Below are 24,654 nucleotides of genomic sequence, written 5' to 3' on the forward strand. Positions count from 1 at the left end.
CACAAAGCCACAGTCATGAAATAGCAATGAAACACTTTTATGGGTGGAGTCACCCCAACATGAGGAAATTATGACGCTTATGAGAACCCAGCATTATGAAACTTGAGAAACACTGAAACTGAAGCTATACTTAGCACCGCTTGAGTTTGAGGCCCCCTCAGTTACAGGAGACTTTGTCTTGAAACCAACAGCAAAGCCAACTCAAACTTCAAATAACACAGAGAGGTCATGGAGAAAGATCATCTGTTGGTTCCCTTTCTGTTGAGGATGGAGAACTTGAAGATGATACCAGTTTCCTCTTCAGATTTACATAAAAATTGTGAATATCAATACTTTAGAGTATGTTATTTGTTTGTTCTTGTCTTCTTTTTGTTTTTGAAAAAGGGGTCTTTCTGCTCTATAGATCCGACTGTGCTAGACCTTGCTTTGTCGACCAAGTCAGGCCTCAAATTCAGAGATGCGACGGCTGCTGTATCCTCCAAAATGGGATGAAGTGTTCCACTACCATGCCTGGTTTATTAGTAGTTTTCAGTTTCTTTTATGGGGTTGCTTATGGTTGTTTTGTTTTTAAGCTACATACCTAGCACTAACACAGCGAGAAGTGAAAGTCTCTCTGTTTCTGTGACCACAAACTAAATGATTCATTTATAAATGCCTCTGTCCTTGGCTATCGGCAGAAGTTGGCAAACGTCATACCAGAGGAGATTGGGCTAGTCCCCCAATCCCACTCACTTGGCCTTTAGGACACAGTGTAGACCCACTTCCTGGTGACTCCTTTGGACAGGGTGACAGGGGGTGCTCATGCTGAGGCTGGGCAGCAGATGAGGAAGAGGAAGATGATGACGTCATCCTAGGGAGAAACACGAGGTCAGATGGCAGCAGGCAGCTGTGCTATTGTAAAGCTTCAGCTGCAACCTGAGCTTCCTGTCTGCACCTCCAGCCATCATCCTTCCTCCACCCTCTCTAGCTTCTCCACTCTACTCAGCCCACAGTCTGAGTAGGGTACTTTGAGTTTCCTTGAAGTCTGTGTGTTGTCACTAGGGAAGAGAAATCAAGAAGTGTGTAGGTAGGTGGTGTGACACAAGTGGAGAGGAGAAAAGTAGGACACCATCCTACTTTTCGTCTGAGGTTATCTGTTGGGTCAGGGCCCACAGAGCCTGCAGTATGTGTTATCTGAGAGATGTTTCTCCAATGGGAGTGGTCAGAGAGGAATAGGAAGCCTTGAGCCTGTTCTCTCTCATCACTGTCATGGGATAATCAATTCGGGCATAAAATCAGATACTCTTAGTACTGTGGACTTGTCAGAAAGTGGACTCTTAAAAGTCACTGATGCTGGTCTGAGGGAGGCCATGTTTGCTCAGGATGAAGACTGGGGAAAGTTGTGGAAGCTGATCAGCTGTCAAAGGTGCCTTGAATGATCTCTGTCTCTGTCTCTCTGTATGTGTGTGTGAGAAAGAGACAGAGAGAGAAAAAGAGAGAGAGAATGTGTGAGTGTGTGTTTCTATGAGTGTGTGAGTGTATATGTGTGAGTGTGTGTATGTGTGTATGTGTGTGTGTGTGTGTGAGAGAGAGAGAGAGAGAGAGAGAGAGAGAGAGAGAGAGAGATCCTATGTGCACACTCAGGTTCATGCATATATAAGTGTGTGTTCAGATATATAGAGTCCAGAGGACATCCTCGTTCATTATGATTAGGGACACCACCCTATTGGACTATCAACCTTTGGTTTCTGTGCTTGGTTTCCTGCCATTTTGATATGTGGGATTTTGTTGTTGTTGTTGTTGTTGTTGTTGTTGGTTTGGTTTGGTTTGGTTTGATTTTCTTGGTTTTGGTTTTCTTGTTTTTTGTTTGTTTGGTTTGGTTTAGATTTTTTTCTTTTCTTTTCTTCTTTTTTTTTTTTTTTTTTTTTGGAGCTGGGGATCGAACCCAGGGCCTTGCACTTGCTAGGCAAGTGCTCTACCACTGAGCTAAATCCCCAACCCCTAGATTTTTTTTTGAGACAAATTTTTACTATGTAGTGTTGCTGCCCTGAAACTAAATGCATAGACCATACTGGCTTCAAACTCAGAGAGATTCATTTGTCTCTTCCCATAGCAGGGTTCACATAGAAATTCAATTGAGTCCAAAACATGAAACTAGGACAGACCCATGACTCAGGATTAAGGAGCCAGTAGGTGACAGCAGTGGAGCAGGGCACAAGGGGCAGCTGGGATCCTGTAGAACTCACCAGGGCCTGTTGTGTAAAAATACTGAGGCTTAGCACATGGCATATGAGAGCCTCGTCATGTCCACCCCCTTCTTGCATGAGTTAGCAATCATGTTTGCCCAGAGGCCCCAAAAAGTAAAGGAAAGGCTGATGAAATCTAGAGGTGAGGACTCAGGACCAGGAGGCCATCGTCACAGACCTCACTGCAGCTAAGAATGTGGTTCATGTGGTAGAGCTGGACTGGCATGCACAGAAGCAAACATTTTATGTCCTACAGGAGATAAAGGGGCATGATGGTGCTCACCTGTAATCCCTGCTCATGGGAAGTCCAGGCAGGAGGACCTGTAGACTTTCATTGTCATCTTTAGATAAATAAAAAGTTCAAGGACAGCTTGGGCTACTTGAGATAAAACTTAAACACATACACACACACACACACACACACACACACACACACACACACACAATTCTTTGTGACAAGGACCACAGCCCTAGGACTTCCAACACATCCCAAAGGTCCTGTGCCTCAGTGTCTCCAAGGGTAGTATGGATATGTGCAGCTGGCAGGGAGGCCATGAGAGATTGTTTCTGGCTCAGGACAATGTATCTGAGGACCACAGGAACACAAGTAGGACAGAGAAGCAGGCATGAGGGCGGGCAGCCTACATAGCCAGCTTCAGGGAAACATGGACAAGGCAGCCTATGCCAGGAAAGTAAGGAAATGGGATGATGCCTCTGCACATGCTACTCAGAGATAATAATGTCACTTCCTCTGATACAATCATGTCTTCCTGCCCTTCAGGGAGCTGATGTCACTGTGTCCTGGGGAAGGGTAGGATGAACCTCCATAGAACAAGCGCTGAGGCCCCCACAGCCTCTGCTCCCACCTCTCATGTCTTCACCCAAGTCACAGGCCAGCTGTGTCCACTGTCAGACATGTCCCAGGCCTTATGTCTTGAGTGACAGACATGTGACTGCTCTAAGCCATCTTTGCCCACTTATTCCAAAGAAAGTTCTGGCATAACTTTCCAAAGAAAGTAAAAATAACTAGAGGGAGTCACTCAGGAGCTTTATGAAAAGAGCCTCCTCAGAGGCTGCACTGAGCCAGCCGATGGAAGTCTCTGAGTGGAAAGGAAGTCTATAATAACTCAATGTGACTAACATCCAGTCAATCAGCCATGTGACTATCATGTGACTTGTGCCATGGCTTCTGTGATCCTTGCTATCCTGTTATGAGTGAGTGTTATGTTGGTGGAGAGAGAGAGGAATGGGATGCTGGTAGAAAGGCTTCTTTAAAAACTTGATTAGATTTAGAGTCATTGTCCTCTTGCCCAGGGAAGTTGGAGACTGTACCACAGGGAGCAGGCCAAGTCAAAGGAGAGTCAACCAGGACTTGGTTCTGTTTGGGCACTGTGAGGGGCACCTAAAAGACACAAAAATGCCAAAGCACAGCTGGGGTGCAGGGAGGGGGAAGGAGGAGAATGGTAAGGGGAGGTGATTGTGCTAGGGGGACTGAATGTGTTTTCTCATCACCACCTTCTTCATTATGTCTGAAGTGGTTAAGAGACTGACAACTTCATTATGTGAGATTATTAGAGAGACACAGTAACCATCATGGTGGGAGACATAATACAGAAGAGATTGAGAGGGAGAGGGAAGGAATAGAGGAAATATAGAGGAAAGGGGCAGAGTGATTAACAAGCTACTTAGGAAATGGAGTAGAGTAAGGCATACTGTCAAGGTGGAAGAGAGGAGAACCAACCATGCCAAGGACTAGGACATGTCTCCCAGCCAAAAATGGGGTCCAAGAGCCCTGTCATGTTGTCAGTAACCACAAGGGCGGATCTTCTGCAACATGGGAAAAGAAGAAGCCAGATCAATAAAGGAAGTTGCTGGCCACAAGGAGGTGGAGATGGAGAGGTCCTGCCCAACTCAGTCCTCCACTTGAGAAGGTCTGAGCATGGGTGTCGCTTTACTCTGATTCTCTCTGGAGTCCTGAGCACGCAGTGTCCCTAGACAGGGCATCCACGCCTTCCTGACAGCCCGGTTGCCCTCACTTCCTGGAAAGAATCTGGCTATGGCTCGGCTTCTCCTTCTTTTGCTGTCAGCAGCATGTCTGCACAGTGGTGAGTGGTGGGGACCTCACTAGCAGGTACTGAACCAGAGGAGGGGACAGAGTGGCTGGGAAAAGTGGATGTCTTGTGAACAGTGTCTGGTAGAGGAGCCAGCCAGGTCTCTCTGCCCTAAGAGTTCAACCTTCAGAGTAAGTCCAACCCAACCCTTCCCTCTTTTTGCTGTCCCCCCAGCCATAGGGACAGTCCTGCCCTGTGTCCCACCCCTCCCTTCAGATGAAGGCTCAGGATGCTCAGGGTTGTCCTTTAAATCCCTGCAGTGGCTTCAGATTCTCCCTGTCCTTCCCAGGGAATTCAGCAGGATATCCAAAAAAGTATGACTATGGTGTCGACCAACCAGCTGTCCTCTCTGGAGTCCAGGGCAGCTCCATCGAGATCCCCTTCTCCTTCTACTTCCCCTGGAATTTGACCAAGGATCCACAGATGAGCATAGCCTGGAGATGGAAGAACTTCCATGGGGAATTCATCTACAACTCCACCCAGCCTTTCATTCATGAGCATTTTAAGGACCGGCTCATCATGAATTGGACACAGGGTCAGACATCTGGTGTCCTCAGAATCCTGAACTTTAAGAAGAATGACCAGGCCACATACTTCGGCCGAGTTCTTCTGCAAACAACAGAAGGCATGAAGGTGTGGCAGTCAATCCCTGGCACCAACCTCACTGTGACCAATAGTGAGTACATTTCAGCCCTGGCTTTGGCGGTCCCTAGCTTCCTTATAGAAGTCATAAGAGAACATCAACTTCTGATCCTTCTTGCAGATTTTTCTCATGTGTTCTCTCCCCTCCGCAGAGCTCTGACAACTTTGCCTTCTCTCTTCCTCATAATCATCTGCAAATCTTTGCAGCTCTTTCTGAGCTGGTCTCTCATTGTGCCCTCAGATCCCACCTCCCTACTTCCAGGCCTCAGCTCTTCCTAGACAGCACCATTTCCTGCTCCCTTCTCCAAACTGTCACTACCATCCATCCTGCCCACCCCCACCCTCATTGCTAGAGATCCATGGGTATCTGGCTTCTCCAGGATGGAGCAGCCCTCCCTCAGTTCTGCATCAGGGTATCGCTTAGATGGAGGGGTTACACATATCTCGTGGCTTCCACAGTAGGTAGCTTCTGGTCCCCATGTACCTCTGATTATCCCTACTTCACCAGTCCTTAAGACATATTCCCTCAGTTTCTTTTTCTCCCCCTCATTTCCTACTTCTCCCTCCTTCCTCATCAACCCCCATCTTTCCCACATGGACCCTCATGGTCTTACTACGATCAGGTTTTCTGTTTACTTCACCTCCTCCACTGCAGCTCTAACTGCATCCACAGAGTGTACACAGGCCCAACCTGCTCATTGGTGGGCATTACCCCAGCCTCTGTCAGTCACCACTGCTGGGCACTCTCATGGTCTATGCACAGAGTGAGACACGGAGGCCAGCAGAGCTCAACCCCTGCTCAAGGACACAGTGATGATGAACAGGCCTTGGAAGGGACCCTTTTCCTCCAAGCTTATCTCAACCAAGAGTCACAAGGCCTCTGCTTGAGTTCACTCTATTGCTTGCCTCCCTTCTGTCTTAATTTTGTGGAGCATGTATATATGGTGTAAGTATGTGTGTGAGTGAGTGCGTGTGTGTGTGCGTGCATGTGGGTCCCTAATATAATACAACACAATAAAGTATAATAAAAGCAAGACCCACCTCATTCCCTTGAGGCAAGGTCTCTCACTGAACCTGTAACTCACTGTTTTGGGCTAAGGCTGGGCTATGAAGCCACAATCATCCGGTCTCCATCTCCCACGGTGTTGTGGGTTATAGGTGTTCACATGGCCTGACTTGCAAAATAAGATGCATGATGTCTGAGGAAGGAACACTCAAGGTTGGCCTCTGGCCTTCACACACACACACGCACACACACACACACTCACACACACACAAACACACACACAAACACACATGCACACATGTACACATGCAGATGCACACATGCACATGCATGCACACACATGCACACACATACACACACATGCACACACAAACACACATGCACACACGCACACATGCAAATGCACACACATACACACACATACATGCACACACATGACTCATACACAAAGGTGTGTATAGAATTTGATAAAACATAAACTTATGGAAAATAAAATATAAAATTAACTGTCAAATAACAATTGATTATCAATAATTATGTTGTGGATGCTCAGCAGGGCCAGTGATAAATGGGCTGTCCCTTCTAGGTTAGACCCACCCGCCTTCCCTGGCCAATCACTGTCTCATCTTGACCCTGGCCAGGAAGCCATATATCTGTGTTTCCTGTGCCTCCTACACAGTAACACATTTGTTTTGTGGCAGTTCCAGAACTTCTATTAAGTTCCAGAACTTTTCTCAGTGAAATATTTCCTTTGTTGCCCTAGGGGATTTTAACAGGGCATTTATTAAAAAAATAACAGAACCTAAATGGCCTTTTCTGAAATTTCCACTCTTCCCAGCCCTCTCCCTCTTCCCCCTTTGATGCTCTCTCCTGGTCTTTGAGATAATCTCTCAGGTGCTTGGTATAACAATCACTACAAGGCAACCATCTCTCTCTCCACTTCTGTCAGACGCACCATGTTTTTCCGCGTGTCCCAACACGCACACTAGACCAGGGTTCTGCCGATGAGTTAAACCTCCCTTCCTCTACAGGTTCTTTCATCAGTATTTTTTTTAATTAATTCATTAACTTAACATTCCTTTCTGTTATTTTTTTAATTTTTTTATTAGATATATTTCTTTACTTACATTTCAAATGTTATTCCCCTTCCCGGTTACCTGTCCATAAGACCGCATCCCCTCCCCTTCCCCCTCCCACCTATGGGTATTCCCCCTATACATCCCCCTTATTGCCCCCCCATATTCCCCTGCACTGGGGGTCCAACTTTGGCAGGACCAAGGGCTTCCCTTTCCCCTAGTGCCCCAACAAGGCTATTCTCTGCTACCTATGCAGTTGGAGCCCTGGGTCAGTCCATGTATAGTCTTTCAGTAGTGGTTTAGTCCCTGGAAGCTCTGGTTGGTTGGCATTGTTGTTTTTATCAGGTTCCTTTCTGTTATTTTTTTAATACATGCCCTGTTAAAATCCCCTAGGGCAACAAAGGAAATATTTCACTGAGAAAAGTTCTGGAACTTAATAGAAGTTCTGGAACTGCCACAAAACAAATGTGTTCTTGGCTACTGAACTGTATGTTACATAGTTCAAATACTTGTCTTATATTAATACATTTATGCCAATAACAATAAATTTTTTTGAGACAGGGTCTCAGTGTGTAGCCCTAGCTAGATTGGAACTTGCTATGTAGGAACTCACAGAGGTCTGCCTGCCTCTGCCTCTTGAATGCCAGGATTAAAGCTGTGTGCCACCACACATAATTTTTTGGGGTGGTATACACCTGAAATCCCAGGACATCAGAGGTAGAGGCAGAGATCTGAAGTTCACGGTCATTTTAGCTACACAGAAAGTTCAAGGCCAATCTAGACTATACGGGGCTTTGTTTTATTTTGTTTTTGTTTTTGTTTTGTTTTGTTTTGTTTTTTAAGAAAAAGTTAAGAGTCATTAGGGGCACTGGTTTTGTGATTGCGAAGACTAATGCTCAAAATCCCAGTACCCAGGAAGGAAGCTGGGTGGCCCTGCACATGCTTGTAAATTCGTGACATTGGAATGTTGGTTCCAAGGAGGAGGATTGCTGGCATTTGTTGGCTTTCAACATGGCTGACACTTGAGCGCTCATTTCATGGGGAGACCGCACCCTGAGGAAAAGATGAACAATGGTGGAAGAGAACACCATAGCCTCTTCTGGCCTCTGTATGCATTTTCAGGTACACATCTCACCCTGTGTGTGCACACGTGCGTTCGTGTGCTTGTGCACATGTGTGTATAGAGAAGTATATGTACACTCACACACACTGCACACATAAACAAAATGAATGGCTAAAAGATTTTGGTACTATTTTATTATTTAAATGTGCCATACATTTAAATAATGTATTCTGATCACATCTACATCAAAAGCGAGGCGTGTCTTCAGCAATAGGTCCTTGCCATCTAGTTGTGGTTGGTAATCGAGAACTATGGCCATAGCCTATGTTGTATTGAGGCCCTTTGGGGCCTCCCTGACCAATAACTCATGGGCAGTTAAGCTGTGCCTATTTTCACTTCATACTCCATGTCTTTAGGAACAACGTTGCCCACCCTTGCAGCTCTTGTCCTAATGAGAATTGTTTTTTTAGAAAAAAGAGTGTTTTTGATGTGTGCAACTTAGAGATTGCTCTTTGTAACTGACGGTGGACATGAGGGTGAGGACATCCTACCAGGAAGTAGCGAGTCATCACTGCTCTCCAGATTCTCAACCTCTGCCCTTGTTCCCTTCTTCCTGTGTGAGCTTCTGAGAGCTGTTCCCCATCCCACATCCCCCACAGGAGACAAGGTACCCATGTCTTCGCCAACCCGAAAAGAAACAATTTGTTACTTGAGTATAGAGTCAGAGTCTGGACCCTAGACGCTCTAACAAGCCAGGTCTGGCTATCTGTTCTCAACAGGACAAGTAAAGGAACAGGTCACAATGACAAGCAAAGGAAAGAGGTTTGCTCAACATGACCAAAGTGGGAAGAGGAACAAGGAGGTCCAGTGTCCCTGTGCCAAGTCCATATTTGGGGTTTTGACAGGACCTGACCTGAGGTTTAGACTTAAATGGAAGGCATTGCTAAGCAGGCCCAGTTGGCCCCCGTGTGGCCCCACCCGCCAGTAAGTCATCACTGTCTCCAGTCTCTCCTGCAAGCTGCTCTGAGGAGCTGTCAGAACTGTGTGAACTAACTCTCTTTCTGGGAGACCAGTTCTCTGGCTGGCTGGCTCCAGGCTCCAACCTTTTCCTTCTCCCGAATTCTTTGGCTGATTCCAACTCCTTGGAGTCCATCGCTTCCGTAGTCTGAAGGGCAAAGAGTGCAGCAAAGACATCTTTAGGACATCTTCACTCCTGCTGACTTTCTCGCTGTCTTCCAGACACCAGCACCCCCGCTACACTTCCAAGCACCACCACTGCCACACCTTCTACACACCCCCAAACCGTCACAACAGAAGGCATGAAGGACGAGCCAAAGAGTGGCCTGGATCCACAAACCATAATTGTGTTGGCAGTGGCTGCTGCTGTGTTCCTGGCTGGGGTTTTGGGATTGACAGTGTTCCTCGGGTGGAGGAGAAAGCAAGGTAAGTGGTGCAGCACTGCGTCCCCAATCACACCTCGTGGGTGTTTCCACGACAATCTACACCAGAGGCATCGAAGGTGAATTTTTACAGGGCCGATCCTCGGGCTCAGTCAGTAAAAGCACTTGCCACACAAGCACGAGGACTTCAGTTCTAACACCATAATGCATGAATCCCTGTGCTGAGGAGGTAGAGACAGGATGGTCCCTGGGGCTTGAAGGCTAGCCACACTAGCCTAATCGGTGAGCCCCAGGCCCCAGTGAGAGACCCTGTCTTTAAAAAATAAATTAATAATAAAAAAATAATAATAAATAACAATTATTAATAATAATGTGGACAGCTACTGAGGAGTGATAGGAAAGGTTGTCGTCTGGCCTCCTCCCTCCCTCTCTCCCAGGTGCAGATCTTTGAAGCCCAAAGTCAGGCCCAGAGGCTTGTGCTTAGAATAGCTGGGGTCTTTTTGTCAGTGTCGTTTTGGTTTAGATGGCTGCAGGTGGGCACTGCTAATCCGCCTCAGAATCTGCTCTAAGTGAACTCAGGTGAAGCTTCTGCAGGGTCAAGTCTGTGAACTGCCCAGTCCAGTCACACCTCAGGTTCTTCTCTGTTGACTTAGTCATTCGTCACCAGTCCTTTGGCTTTCAAAGGAAAAAGGACCTGCCTGGAAGAAAGCCAGGGGAAAAGCAGAGCAGACACGAAGTTGCCTCAGCTCAGCTGTGTCCCTTCGCTTCCCAAAATCTGACCTGACTGGAGGATCACAAGTAGATGAAGCACTAAGCTCCCTCACTCCGTGGGGATGGGGGAGGTGTCCTGAGGGCTGAGTGTTCACTCTGGAAGGAGCTGTGGTGTTGACAGACACAGCCAGAGGAGAAGTGGGTAATTAGACGAACTCTCAAAGGAAATCAAATAATACAGAGTCAAAGAATAAATGATGACAGTGAGAAGTAGCGAGATGGCCTGGAAGGTCAAGGCACCGGCAATGATCAGAGAGCGTGCGAGCGTGCGAACGAGGGAGCGTGCGTGCGTGCGTGCGTGCGTGCGTGCGTGCATGCGTACTCACATACATAGTAAATAAATAAATATACTAAAATAAAAACAGTGACAGCCGATGGTGATCCACACCTGCAGTCACTGCACTTGAGAGGTAGAGGCAGGAGGATTTGAGTTCAAGGCCAGCCTGGACTACATGAGAATTTATCTTAGCCCCACCTCCCGTCCACAAAATAACCAGGAAAGTGTCGGGAGCCATGTAAAGAAAAGGGAAACCATCTCAAAAACTCCTGTGGTGTGTGGTGCTGGTGGAGGAGGCAGATGACAGAACCTTGTAACAGACTGAAGCTTCGGGGTATCTGAAGCCCTCTCCTGAAATCCGCAGGCATTTGCTCTCATGTGCGTATGCCCCCTCCCCACAGATGCACATAGTTTAAAAATTCTTTTCAAAAAAAAGTCTTTAAGCTACAGTTGTATTCAAAGGGTAAAGGAGTTGAGCTCTCCAAGCCTAACCACCTGCAAGTTGTCCTCTGACCTCCACACAAACTGTGGCATGCCTCCCGACATATGATAAAAAAAAAAAAAAGTGGGAATTTTTAAAGACTCTAAAACCTATAGTAGTTAAAACAGCATAGTATGCACCAAGACAAATAGACCGGTAGGATAAAATATAACCCAGAAAGAGGCAGTTTCTAAGGGTGCTAAAAGGAAGGTGGCTAAGTGTAGAGTGTAAACCGGGTATGGGATGAGAGGGATCTCAAGGACAAGGAAGCAAAGAGACAGAAGGGATGGGGCATGGACCAGGCAGAGATTTGGGAGGAGGGGTCGCTAGTAAGACAGTAGCCCTGCAGAGGTAGTTCCGGGCTCTCCCTTGACTGCCCCAGGCAGTTTCTTTGCTCCCCCCCCACCCCCCATCTCCTGAAGGCGTCTGAAATAGAGGACAGTGAGGGATGATGGGGGATCAGCGCCAATGCCACACTGACACTATTTCTTCCCCCAACAGGCCAGAGGACTAAAGCGGAAACCCCAGCCAGGTGAGTGCCCTCTCTCCAGCAGATAACACTTAAACACAAAAGGAGAGCCATGTGCAGGGGCTCTTTGCAGCATCTCCTGCCGCCCCTGGCTCACCCTGTCTTCTGTCTCCCTCACCCTCTGACACCAAGCTCTCACCCCACCAGCTTTGCATACCGACGGGAGTGCAGCAGAGTTTCAGGAGTCTCCCTCTCAGGACAGCTTCCGATTCATCCCCATGCCTCATGGGGTCTTTCTTCTTCTCTCCTGTTGTTGCCTTAACTTCCCTCTCAGTCGGATTTCTTCTCAGCTTTGAGAATCTGCCTGGATTCAGCCAGCTCTCCCATCTTTTCCTTTCTTCTCTGTCTGGTTGGTGAGCCCTCATCCCCCCAGAAACCTTTGCTCTAGATCTTCCCCCATCGCTCCTATTTCCTTTGCCTTCTGACCTCTCTGCCCTTTTCCCCTGCCTTTTCCTTCCCTTACCATACATTGCCTGTTCTAAGCCTTTCTCCTCCAAACCCCACTTTTTCTGAGAAAAGGTCTCATGTAGACCAGGCTAGCCTCAAACTCACTATCTAGCCAAGGATGACCTTGAACTTGCGATCCTTTTGCCTCCCCTTCCTAAGAGTTGGAATGACAGGCTCTGCATCACACCTGGTTTATGAGATGCTTTGGATGAGATCCAGAAGCTTGCGACTGTGATGCAAACAACCCGCTAACTCCTCCCACCCCCAGACTCCTCCCTCTTCCCTCTCCGGGCTCCTTCTTTGGCCAGATGTGTGTGCTTGAGTGCTCCAATCCAAGCTCAGTAAAGCTTCTGTAGTTAAAAAAAAATATTTAAAAATCCTGGTGCGGGGTTCCTTCCCACCTTAGACCAGTGATGTCCCTGAATGAAAGACACACACAGCCTTATATTTTAATAAGTCTTAAGCAGCACAATAGCTGGGCTGCACTCCGTGCTCTAAGAATCCATTTCCTTATCGATACTAGTTAATATGTTTCATCTGGGCTGCTCTTAGCTCTAATTGGCCAGCCCATAGAGCCACGTCTTCTTTACTCCTACCCCACAGAGGCTCTCTCTTCCTCCTACAAGTTCTTTTTCCATGCCGGCTCCTTTCTTCTCCGTGAGGGCACTTCCTCATGGCCTCCTCTCTCTAAGCCTCCGAAAAACCTCCTCCCCACTCATGTCTCTTCTCCCCAGCCATTGCCTTTTGGCATCTTGTTAACTTGGGGGCAGGGTCTCAGGAGCTATGTGCAGACTCTGGGGGTCTTAGAGACCGGCACTTAGCATTACGATAGACAGTAAAAGACGAAACCTCAACACCTGAGTGCCGACCCAGAAGATATGAAACTCTTTTTGCCTTCTAGTTATAACCAAGGTAGTGAGAGAGGATACACTTCATTCTTCCTATTTCTAGTTTCTGTTCCTGCCTAGATTTCCTAGAATAACTCAGCTTTAACTAGTGCTAAGAGACCTCGACCTGGCTATCTTACCAAGGCCTCTCATCCTCTTCCAGAGAGCCTTCTTGTGAGGGCCTAACACCATCATGTTCATCCTCAGTCACTAAGGATCCCAGAGACCACTCAAAGGGAACCTTGGGTGCGGGCGCTTGTGCATGGGAGCGCTTGCATGTGCTTGTGTGTGTTCTCGGGTGCTATCCATTTCTTAAAATAATAATTTTTTTACAGTTTGTTTGTATGCATGTAGATATATGTGTGTGGGATGAGCTTGATATGGCTGGCATGCATGTGGAAGACCGAGGACAAATTCTGAGAGCTGGCTGTTTCCTTCTACCTTACAGGATCGTTAGAATGAGACTCAGGTTGTCAGTCTTAATGGCAAGGCCTTAACCACCAAGTCATCGCACCAGACCCCACTTTGTTGTTGTTGTTGTTGTCGTTGTTGTTGTTGAGACAGGATCTTCCACTGGTCTGGAACTCACCAACTAGACAAGATTGGTTGGCCAGTGAGCACCAGGAGTCCTCCTGCCTCCACCTCCTGAATACAGAGACCATGCCCAGTTCTGTGTGTGTTATGACATGTTCCTGTGTGTGTATGCATGTACAGATGCACATGCACAGGTGCCCACGTGTGTAGAGGTCAGAAGTCCATGTCATGCCTTTGTTGGTCGCTCTCCATCCTATTTTATGTTCTGCATGTATGTTGTGTTTGTGCGTCGTGCTCATGTGTGAGGAGGCTAGAGGTCTATGTGGTGACTCTTCTCAATTTCTCCCCTCCTTTATTTCAAGACAGGGTCTCTCACTAACCTGAAGCTCATCAGTTTGGCCAGGTTGACCAGACAATGAGCTTCAGGGACCCACCTGTCTCTATTCCCTCTTCAAGGCTCACTGTGCCCTGCATCTTTTACATGGGTCCTGGGAATCCCAACCTGGGTCTTCATGTCTGTGAAACAGCCACTTTACCGACTGAACCACCTCTCCGGCCCTCCGATTCATCTTTGAAACGGGGTCTTTCTCTAAATCTGGAGCTCAGCAGTTAGTCTAGGCTGCTCAACCAGTGAGTTCCAGGGATTTCTCTGCCTGTCTCTGCTTCTCCAGTGTCCAGCTTTACATGGTCACTGTGGGGATCAGAACTCTGGTCTTCAAGCTTATGGGACAAGTACCTTCCTAACTGAGATATCCCAGCACTGAATGTCTTAACTCTTTCTCGTCCAGCCTCTAATAGGTTGCCCATCTTATTCCCATGCAGGGAGCCATTGGAAAACAGTGAGAAACGTGAGAGTATTGGCCATGAAGGTAATCCTGTCAGTTTCTTGTTTCCACACTTGGCTCTGCCTTCTCCCAAGACCCCACACTTCCATAAGCATTCCCCTCAGTGCTTCCTTTCATTGTCTCTTTTTTTTTTTTCGGAGCTGGGGACTGAACCCAGGGCCTTGCACTTCCTAGGCAAGCGCTCTACCACTGAGCTAAACCCCCAACCCCTCAGTGCTTCCTTTCCCGCCTCACACTGTCCCTCCAAGTAACCAAAGTAACCACTGTGGGAACTCCCAGTCATCTGTCTGCTCTCCTGCCACTTGCCTGACTTCAGCACTCCATGTTCCTTTTTCTCTAGGACAATATATGGATCCCACAGAGAACCCCAAGGTAAGCAACTCAGACTCCAGCCTGAAGAGAGTGAAAGGGTGTTGAAGGTGGTGGCCAGGTAGAGGCCTGTGGTGTGGGCCTGTGGTGGCCTCAGGCTGCAGCTGCTGCTTTACGGTAGCCACAACTGCACCGCTCCCATCTGACCTCTCATTTCTCCCTCAGGATAATAACATCGTGTATGCCTCCATCTCCCTCTCAAGCCCGACATCACCAGGAGCAGCACCTAGCCTGCCTGTCCAAAAGAACCCCCAGGAAGAGACCGTGTACTCTACCATAAAGGCCAAATGAGTGGGTCTGGGTGACACTCTTACGGTGACTTTTGTTTCTGGTGGGAAGACTCCCAGCTTCCACTGACAACACAGACAGAAATAAACTCACGGGTCACTGAAACCACAGGCAAACACAGAAATTCGTTCGTCAGAGAGTCTGACCACAGAGAAACTGAGAAACTCCCAAGTTCCCTTTTCTAACTTCCTAAGCCTTCCTCACAAAAGTAAACAGATACACAGAATCTGCCTACTTAGAAGAATCTAAGAAGAGAATTGATGTGACCCTTGACTTCTGGCCCTCTAAGGACCCTCCTCTATCACTTTTCTAGCAGCCCAAGCAGGGGAATCCTAAATGCTGGCAGCCAGACTCCATGATGTGCACCCTCATCTGTGACTGTAATAATCAGCTCGGTGTGACTGATTCCCATGTACCACTGCACTGGACATCAGCCCAAATCCTAGATAGACGATGAGGCCGGAAACTCAAATAAACCCCAGGTGGCCAAGGTGTTTGCCAAAGGCCATGTAGCTCCCAGGAAGTTGTCAAGCCAGACATGCTTTCCTAGAGATCCCCCCAGCTCTGGGTCTCACTGCTGTCCCCAGCTTCCACTATTCTCCAGAGAAGGCAGTTTTCCATAGTGACACATACACAGAAAAAGCACACTCAGCAGAGTAATCTCAGAGACCTGCTTTATTAATACAGGCCGCACAGCTCTGATTTGAACTGTGGAGCAGGTCAACAACACCAACATTTAACAGCTGACCAGGAGGACGGAGATGCTCTCCCTGCAGCAGACAACAGCAGGGGGACCACAATACTCTATTCCTCAAAGAGGGCTGCCAGAAACTCCTCCGAGCTGCCCCTCTGCTGCATCTCCCCTCTCTCTTCTGGCTCTCCAATGTCTTCCATGAGTTGTTCCAAGTCCAGGTCACTGGAACCATCATCGTCAGGAGGGAAACTTGTTGCACCCTGTGTCAGGGGCACCTGGGGCTCAAGCCCATCCTTTCCCAATGTATAAACCCCATGCTGAGCTGGTGGGGCAGGGCACTTGGACACAATTTTAATTTCTTTCTCCTCAGATAAGTTGTTGACTGAAGCCTTGTTTTCAGGAGCTTTAAATTTTTTCTTAGGGCCTAGAGAGAATAAGGGACAAAGTTAAGAGTCAACTTATCCTGACTTTCTACAAGCCAGATTTCTGAATTGTTTTAAACATATGACAGGATAACACCTTTATCAAAACATGGAATATGGGCTTTCAGGTCACACTTGGATTCTAGCCTTGTGTCAGCTATATATTCAATATAGATGGCCAATAAATTTGAAACCTAAGTCTCAGTACACTTGTGTCTGAAATGTCAGTGGGGATGGAAAGATGGCTTAGCAGTTAAAAGCTTCAAGTCCCAATGCTCACAGAGTAGCCCAACCATCTGCAACCCCAGGTCTAGACTATATGACACCTTCTTCTGGCCACCAGGCATACACTGTAAAAATAAGTAAGCAAAATGTTAAAACTCAGGCCAGTGATGGGACTAAGGCTCATTCCATGAGAAGGAAGCCATACCTGGCACTGTGGGTAAACAGATCGCAGGCCCTACGGGGAAATCCAATACCATTATCCTACTTAATGGACACAGAATTAAAATGACTCCTAATAACGTACTGCTTCCCCACGGATCACTGCACCTCTCAACCCTTGTCAGAGATGCTTCTCCTTGTAGTAGGTGCCACCTCTCAACTGACCAGCATTCTGAGAATAAGAGACTATGGCATGCACAGCCCTAAACAGAACATGGCACACCCCAGATAAAGCCAGATAAAATTCCAGTATGGAAAGGGAAGGTACACATGAAATCTCCGTGCTAGTTGAGAAACTGCTGACATTTTTTAAAACAGATTTTGCTTTATGTGTATGGGTGTTTTCCCTGCAAGTATATGCATCCCATATGAGGAGTGTCCATGGAGGTCAGAAGAGGGTTTGGCTCCCCGGGAACTAGTTTTGGATGGTTGTGAGCTACCATGTGAGGGCCAGAAACTGAACATGGGTCCTCTGGAAGAGCAGCCAGTGCTTGATTTAGCTTGATAGCTTCTGGGAGGGGGCAGGTCAGTTTTCTTTAATGATACGATTGACCCCTGGTGGGTCACCTACACACCAGGCCTGGCCCCATACCTAAGACTAGCTGGGCAATACTAGCTGGGAAGAAGAAAACTCAAGTTTGGGTGGTCAGGGACGGGAGGGTGAAGAAAAAGAAATAGGAGACGTTGAGGAAGTGAATGTGATCAAAATACACTGTATGAAGTTCTCAAGCCAGGCAGCGGTGGCGCACGTCTTTGATCCCAGCACTCAGGAGGCAGAGGCAGGTGAATCTCTGTGAGCTCAGGGCCAGCCTGGTCTACAGAGTGAACTCCAGATCAGCTAGGGCTACATAGTGAAACCCTGTCTCAAAAACAAAGCAAAATGAGTCAGCGAGATATCTCAGTGAGGAAGCCCACGTGGTAAAGAAGAGAACTGACTCCCCAAAGCGGTCTTCTTGCCTCCACATCTGCACCATGCCATGCACGCACACACACACACACACACACACACACAGAACAGGTAACTGTAAAATGCCAAGTCTAGTCCCAGGACCACTGTGACTTAGTGACTTAGGTTTAAAGGGAATATCATGGAAGCAGCAGGCATCTACTTAGCCACCCATGACCGTATCAGTAAACGCCCTCTACCATTTGGTTTACCATTGGATTTAATCAAATCAGAAACAATTACATTTTCTTGTTTGTTTACTTAGTTCTTGTGAGATAGGGTCTCTCTATATAGCTCTAGCTGGCCTGAAACTCACACAGCTGCCTGCCCCTGCTCTTGAGTGCTGGGATTAAAGGTCTTCCATGCTATCACTGGCCACAATTAAGTTTGTAAAGTTTATAAAGAATGTTCTAGGTTCATTCTGAAACATGGTCTTTCATTCAGAATTTCATTTATCCTTCTCCTTCTCCTCTCTGTCTCCTTCTTTTCAGTGTTTTTGAAAAAGGGTCCCTCTGTGGAGTCCATGCTGGCCTAGACCTCATATATAATACAGGCAAACCTCAACGTCCTAATACTCCACCTCAGCACAAAAGCAGGAAGAGTTGTTCAGTTGCTGAGAAATGATCCAGGGAGGAGAGATGCAGACAAGGACCTCATTCCCCCACAGCCTTCCAGTGTCTGAAACTTACCTGGGTGGTCCAGGTCTGAATTCCCCTGTTCTTCCTTTCCTCTCAGTGTAGGTCCAGGAGGGACTGTGGATTCACTGACCAGAGATTTCTTCACAGTCTTCTTCTTTGGAGTCCCATCTTGTCCTCCTACTGGGCCTGTGTAAACCCCAAGCATAAAGAAAATTTGCTGACAGTTGGCAAGGAAGACAGTAGCTACAAATTTCGCTTCTGCCTTGTTCCACATCCCTTGCTCAGTCTCAGTCTACCAGGTTCCCTCAGTGGCTTCCAGTTCCAGCCATCTTGACACTGCTGCCCCAGGATCTTCTCCTTCCTATGGATGTGCTCAGAACCAGCCTTCTCCAAGAAATCAGCCTTGGGGACTAAGCTGAACCCTACACCTTTAACCTAAGACTTTGGGAACAAGAACGAGGTGCTGTGACTTCTGCCCTGGCATCACCTGGCCTATTCTCTCAGATCCTAGAAATAGGAGTCAGTCAGGCACAACCACCTGTCACACCTACTGTCTGCTTCTGCCCCCCATCTGTGGGACTTGCCCTTTCCAGCTGTCTTGCTTACCTCTTGACTTGGGTCTTTTTCTCTGTATTTTAGCTGGCTTGGGTCTAGGCAAAGTTGGGTCCTTCAATAGGGAAAGAACAGAAAAGGGCAAATTGAATTGTGAAACTCTTTCTGAAGACCATCAGTCATGTGATTCCCACGCAAACATGAGGGCCTGAGTTCACTCTCCAGAACCTACCTAAAAGGCTGTGTGTGGTGGAGCCCACTTGTGATCCCAGCGCTGGAGGTGTGGGAACAGGTGCATTCTTGGGGCTTGATAACCAGCCTACCTGAATGGTCACGCTACAGACCTATCTCAAAAACCCAAGGTGGACGGCATCTGAAGAACGATGCCTGAGAATGACCTTTGACCTCCACATGCATTTGCACACACATGCATGCACAACTTCACACGTGTGCACTAGCATACCATACTCTTTTTAGAAGAGGAGGTGCTAGGGAATGATGTGTAGGCCTCAGAAAGTTAAATTTGGTTTGACTGCAGCCTGGTTCAGCAGGAGATGGTCACCCTCCCATCCTACTTAGTACCAGTCAATGCAAGGACTGGATGCATAAAAAGAGGCTGAGGTGGGGAAGGTAACTTAGAGACTATGAGACGGCTCGGTGGCTCCAAGCCTGACAACCAGAGTTTAATTGGGGGCTGACAAGGTGAAAAGAGAACCATCTCCCTCAACTTGTGCTCTGCCATGTGTTCCCACACCCAAGTAAGCAAATGTAGTAATACACTTTTTTCACAAAAAAGAAGGTGGTGAACTAAAAGAGAATGTGAAAATGAATGTTTCAAAGTGATGTGAAGAAAATGGGTGACATCTGAAGTGTCCACGCAGGAGAAAGCAGTGGGAAAAGAAACTGGCGCATGAAACACAGCACAAACTGAAACTGCAATCAAGGAAATTCCTAAAGAGCTGAGAAAGTCCCACAGAGAAGGTGGAAGCCTCCTTTCCTGGAGGTCTGAAGGGCTGAGCCAGACAGCCAGTCAGTGCCCCAGGCGGGATGGTTCCCAGGGACGGTGAGTCTGTGCCAACCACACCCTACAGGGATCCTGAAGTCACTGGAGCTTTCCCTTAGCCTTACCTTCTTCCCTCCTTCCTCCTCCTTCTCCTCCTCGGAGTTCTTCTCCTCCTTCTCCAGACAAGACTCAGGGCTGTTGGACTCACAGAGCATCCAATCTAGAGAGGGGAAAGAGGGAAGACTATCTGTCTGAGATACACTGTTGAATTGAGCTGATCGCAAGAAATCCATCTTCAAACCCTGTCGTCTGAGTCCTGGGGAGAGCTCCCGCATCACCATGGTCCTACTGATCAAGACTCACACACACCCTGTCTTATCCTCTTCTCCCCATCTGTCTGGGTCACAGTCAAATAGCTCCCATTAGAGAATCTGGACGGGGCAGAGTACAGGCTTGGGTCCTGAGGCAGGGGGCTCTCCACCCTCTGGCCCCTACTCTCTTCCTACCTTTTCCTTCCCCGATGTCTGCTCCATTGTATCGACTCCAGAAACCAAACAAGTTAACCCGCTCCTGGGGAGCCAAGAAACAACAGTGTCACCCACTCCTCCTACCAGGCACGGCTTTGCCCTGTCTTCCAGATTCTAGTTATGACAAAGTTTTCCAAACCATTATCATTTGAAATATCACATTGGCTTTATCTGAACCTTTAAAGGAGATTAATTATAATCTCTTTTCTAGTTTATTCGTGATGGAACAAGTAACTAGGAAAGAGAAATTCACATGTCATTCTCTACCCCACCCTGCTCCTTCCAGAGGAATTTGAAGGTGAAAACCATGTTTGGGCTGAGAGAAGACACCAAGTGTCTAAGGGCAGGGAGAGGAATGGACGTCTTAGGCATCAGGGAAACCTGGCCAGGAAGGAAAGGGTGAGCTGTTAGAGCTGCCATAGGAAAGGCCTCCAGTCCCCTGCAGTGAGGCAGCCGGTGTCGGTTGCCTTTGGACTGAATGGGGCTGGCCAGGGTGAGCCGAGCACTGTCCCACCTGGATATTGATCTGTTCTGCCCTGTGTGCCATCGATATGGCTGCCTCCAGCTTCTGGGTAGAGTCCTTGTTCTTGCATTTTTTCTAAAATAGAGGGTTAGACCTGATGATAAATATGCCTTTAAAACTAGCCAATACAGAAACCTTCAAATAACTAAAAGATTTTTTCACTAGATAATATGGAGCATGAGAGATGGCTCAGCAATTAAGGACCCAAGTTAGGGTCACAGCATCCACACCAGACAGCTCATTACCATATGAAGGTTTGAGTCTAGGTAGGTACCTGCATGCATGTGCTTATACCCACAATTTAAAACAAAATAAATCTTTTTTTAAGGAAAAGATAATCAATAATAATACTAGACACATGATCCCAACATACCACTACCCCCAAGACATTTTTGTTTTTTGAGGCAGGATCACACTCTGTAGCTCAGTCTGACCTAACATCACTTATAGCCTACTGGCCTTAAACTTACAGCAATCCTCCTGCCTCAGCCTCCTGAGTGCTGAATTATAGACATGAATCATCACACCTGACTTAGACACTCTCTTAGCTGCAGGTGTTTCAGTTCCTGGTACTGATACAATCCTCTGTTGTTAGTCTTTTGGGGCACTCCTTCCTAATGACATTTTGGTGCCCTCTCCACAGTGAATCATGCAGGGATTTGAAGGAAAAGAAGAGAGAAGTTCAGGTGACTCCCCTTCCAGCCCCTCACAGGTTCCTCTAAGCCCAGCAGTTTAATACTCAATTGAATAGAAGGCCCACAACAAACATGTCTTCTCCCAACTCCATAATTCTAAAGACCATCTCGTTGGTCTGTGGGACCTCTGCTCACTTTAAGGCTAGTTAAACCCAAAATGAATATAGGAAGGAAGTACGATTTAGAGGTTACTTTGCTTCTCAACTAGGGGACGTTTTTCTCTCAGAAGACAACGTTTGAGGACAATTATTTGGCTGTCCCAACTAGAAAGACAAAACACCAGGTAGAAGATGCTCAGTGCCCAAGATTGTTGCTAACAACTGCATGCACAGCAGCCCTCCACAGCAAAGGACTGTGTGAGCGAAGAGGCCCACGGTGCTGCTGCGACTGAGAAGCCCTGGGTTAACCTGGGCCCTTGAGCTGCAACTCTGACTGATTCAGATAGGGGGTGGTGTTGTCTGCCTGGAAACAGGAGGTTGGGGGCAGAAGGATCAGAAGTTCGAGGTCATCCTTAACTACATAGTGAGTTCTAGGCCAGCCTGAGGTATATGAGAGCCTCTCTCAAAAAAGAGAAAACAAATCACAAAAAGTTTCCCGTCTCACAACAGATGTCCCAAGTTTGCTCACCAGTCTAGCTAGCTCCAAAGACAGCTCCTGGAAATTCTTCAGCATACGGACTGGGATCCACGCACGAGAAACCGCTTCTCCGAAAAATGTCACATGGTACTTAGACTGTAATGAAAGGTGGTATTGTTTGGATTCCTGCCCTTCTGTCTGCCTCTCCCTTAGAAATGGTAGAGGATTCACAGGGAAGATGCTGGAACTCACACACTCCCTGAGGCCTGGCTCACCTACCCAGCCCACCCTACTATTCCTCTACTCTGACCTCAAGAACCCCAGGCAAAGTGTACTGAGCAAAACAAAAATGCCCTGCTAGGAAGCAAGTGTACCTCGCTACAAGTTCATCTCTCCATGACAGTATTTATCTTACCTCCACGTCTGTCACTCTAGCTAAGGGTCTGCTGGCTACATCTGTCTCTAACTCTAAATGTGTTAGGATGCATGTGTTCCTACTTGGGCCAGAACCAGGAAACTCACCGGCAGGGAATCAAGATGAGATGCAAACAGAAAGTACTCCCCCAGGTCAGGATCACATTCTATCATGCCTGGCCACCTGTGGAAGCGGGGAGTTGGGAGAGAAGGGGTTATGATCAGAACACAACCTCACCATCACGCACACATGGAAATCACCAAGATGTTTTATAGAAGATCAAAAGCTATACCCTATTAGTCTTCACCGGCACTCACTACCAAATGACTGACATAACTTCATGCAGAATAAAAGAGATCTCAGTCCTAGAAAACCTGAGGACACTGTCATCCTTCCCTTCCCTCTGCCTGCCCTCCACATGTTAAAAGGCTGTGAAGCAGGCTGTGGTGGCATGTGCCTCACGATCCTGCACTAGGGAGACTTAGACAGGATTTCCAGCTCAGCATTGTCTCAAAAGCAAGAAATTGCTTTAGGTCCTTCTCCCTCTTTAAATCCACTCTCTCCTGCAGCATCAGACCCATTTTTCCATCCCATCCCGCCTCCACCCTGAACCTCCCAAGGCCTTCCAACTCAGCCCTCACCTTTTCCCTCACTGATGCTCCTCCTAATGCAGGCACCAGCTCTACCACAAAGAATTGCCACATCCTTCCTCCCTGCATGACTCAGCACCCCCAGATTCAGGAAAGATGCTCTCTGTCATGGTGCCCTACCATGGGTAACCGTACTGCTTGGCCCAGACAATGGATCCTGGAACGTAGGAGGCATAGGCCACATCGCTCTCACACCCTGTCCAGCTCTCCTCAGGAATATCACAGCGGTTATAATTCAGGTCTGACAAAAGAGAAGAAACACAGAAGCAGGGGACTCAGCAGGCAAAATTAGGATACAGGACACAGAGAGGAGAGAGCAAAGGGACATGGGCAGCCTGCAGGTGGGGGAAAACAGAAACCCAGAGAGAAAATGCAGCTAGAGCCAAGAAAAGGAGTGGGGCCTCCAAAAACAGATTCCAAACCCTGGCTCACATCCCAGTCTGGCTTGGTAGGGCAGTGTGGGGGTCGCCTCTCTGAGAGGCTGTCTCACCTGTAAAACAAGTGTGCTGGACTAGATGGTCATAATCACTCCCAAACTGTCTCACACATCCTAGAATGAGTGCTAAGCTCACTGGGTCTTTCTCGGTTGCCTTTCCTGCCAGGTCATATATCCCTCTCTGTCTAGCACAACCCAACACTAATATTCCAGGCAGTGCTGATTAAGAGCAGGCAATGCTGACATAAGTGGGAGTCACTCAGTGTACACGTAAAGCTGCCCAGTCCACCCCAGGTCTTCCTGCCACCCTTTATGCCACATTCAGCCACAGAACAGGAAGATCCTTCCTTCCCAGAGCTCACAAGGACCCCTCAATGCCAGCTACAACTGACTTGCACTTAATTGAAATAAGATGTGTTGGGAAAGAAACAGAGGAACGATAAAAACTAGGGGGAAACCATTTCCACTCCTAACTACCTGGATTCTGGTCACAAGACCAGTCATCTGGAAGAACGGAGGGATCAATGTCCCCACGGAGCTGCCTCCACTTCTCACACTTTGGAGAGGAACACTGGACCCAGATGACACAGTGGCCTGTGACAGGAGAGAAACTGTTGTGAGACAAAAAACACACCCTTCCTTCTTCCATCCAACTAAATTCAATACACTTTCACCCCACCCCTGAATCGTATCTCAGAGCTTGCATACTAACCAGTCACGTCTCTGAGTTATACGCGGCAGAGTGAAGTCTCGGAGATAGCAATTTACGGAAGGCCAAGCTAACTTGATGACAGACCTGACCTTAGAACTCAAGCCTTCCATTGTAATCTACCAAACACGAATGACACTTTCTGTATTGACATCAAACAGGAAGGCTGCCTTAGTTCAGCAGTTGGGAGCATGCACCCCTTTTCTAGGGTTTAGTTCCAGCACCCCACTCGCTAATGCCTTAACTTCTACTTCGAGGGATCTGATGCTCTCCCCTCTGGCCTCTGTAGGCACTTGGCTCATGTGCACAAACCCACATTCCTGCACACACATACACACAATTTGAAAGCTTGGAGCTAGGAAACTGCTTTCCTTGAAAGCAGGAGAGCTGAGTTAGATCCACACACTACCTACAAAAAAAAAAAAAAAAAAAATGCTGGGCATGGTGATGGGTGCTTATAACCTAGAGAGGAA

The 24,654-nt window shown here is 47.6% G+C and overlaps 2 protein-coding genes across 11 annotated transcripts in view; one reads left to right on the forward strand and one right to left on the reverse strand.

Annotated features, from left to right (window-relative positions):
• Positions 1-4,081: 4,081 nt before the first annotated feature.
• On the forward strand, positions 4,082-16,274 carry LOC100910497 (paired immunoglobulin-like type 2 receptor alpha-like). Of its 4 annotated transcripts, none has more exons than XM_039090051.2 (7): positions 4,082-4,330; positions 4,597-5,012; positions 9,363-9,566; positions 11,554-11,584; positions 14,272-14,318; positions 14,635-14,666; positions 14,829-16,274. In XM_039090051.2, exons 1-7 carry the CDS (start codon positions 4,317-4,319, stop codon positions 14,952-14,954), a joined length of 870 nt encoding a protein of 289 aa, XP_038945979.1. In that variant the 5' UTR covers positions 4,082-4,316; the 3' UTR covers positions 14,955-16,274. The 4 variants fall into 4 exon arrangements, with proteins under 4 accessions (XP_038945979.1, XP_063127850.1, XP_038945978.1 ...); XM_063271780.1 differs by having other exon boundaries at positions 4,083-4,330; positions 4,635-5,012; XM_039090050.2 differs by having other exon boundaries at positions 4,085-4,330; positions 4,626-5,012.
• The window catches only part of Zcwpw1 (zinc finger CW-type and PWWP domain containing 1), a 30,515-nt gene continuing 21,469 nt past the window's right edge, over positions 15,609-24,654 (reverse strand). For 6 of the 7 annotated variants that reach the window (XM_039090046.2, XM_063271778.1, XM_039090047.2 and 3 more), the window contains exons 8-17: positions 23,950-24,066; positions 23,157-23,277; positions 22,494-22,569; positions 22,023-22,127; positions 20,692-20,775; positions 20,157-20,220; positions 19,776-19,870; positions 18,702-18,762; positions 18,147-18,281; positions 15,609-16,069 (exon numbers count right to left, since the gene is read on the reverse strand). In XM_039090046.2, coding sequence (XP_038945974.1) covers positions 15,756-16,069; positions 18,147-18,281; positions 18,702-18,762; positions 19,776-19,870; positions 20,157-20,220; positions 20,692-20,775; positions 22,023-22,127; positions 22,494-22,569; positions 23,157-23,277; positions 23,950-24,066 — 1,172 coding nt within the window. In that variant the 3' untranslated portion in view covers positions 15,609-15,755. The remainder of the gene's footprint in view (positions 16,070-18,146; positions 18,282-18,701; positions 18,763-19,775; positions 19,871-20,156; positions 20,221-20,691; positions 20,776-22,022; positions 22,128-22,493; positions 22,570-23,156; positions 23,278-23,949; positions 24,067-24,654) is intronic. The other variant, XM_063271779.1, reaches the window with a different exon arrangement.

This window comes from Rattus norvegicus, chromosome 12 (genome assembly GCF_036323735.1).
Source record: "Rattus norvegicus strain BN/NHsdMcwi chromosome 12, GRCr8, whole genome shotgun sequence".
In the NCBI taxonomy this organism is placed as follows: Eukaryota; Metazoa; Chordata; class Mammalia; order Rodentia; family Muridae; genus Rattus; species Rattus norvegicus.

What these genes read in the sequence shown, in the direction of transcription:
- LOC100910497 (XM_039090050.2), top strand. Translation starts at nt 4,282, where the DNA reads ATGGCTCGGCTTCTCCTTCTTTTGCTGTCAGCAGCATGTCTGCACAGT. An exon ending in CAACCTCACTGTGACCAATA is followed by an intron (nt 5,013 to 9,362) that starts GTGAGTACATTT and finishes GCTGTCTTCCAG; the next exon opens with ACACCAGCACCCCCGCTACA. An exon ending in CGGGTGGAGGAGAAAGCAAG is followed by an intron (nt 9,567 to 11,553) that starts GTAAGTGGTGCA and finishes TTCCCCCAACAG; the next exon opens with GCCAGAGGACTAAAGCGGAA.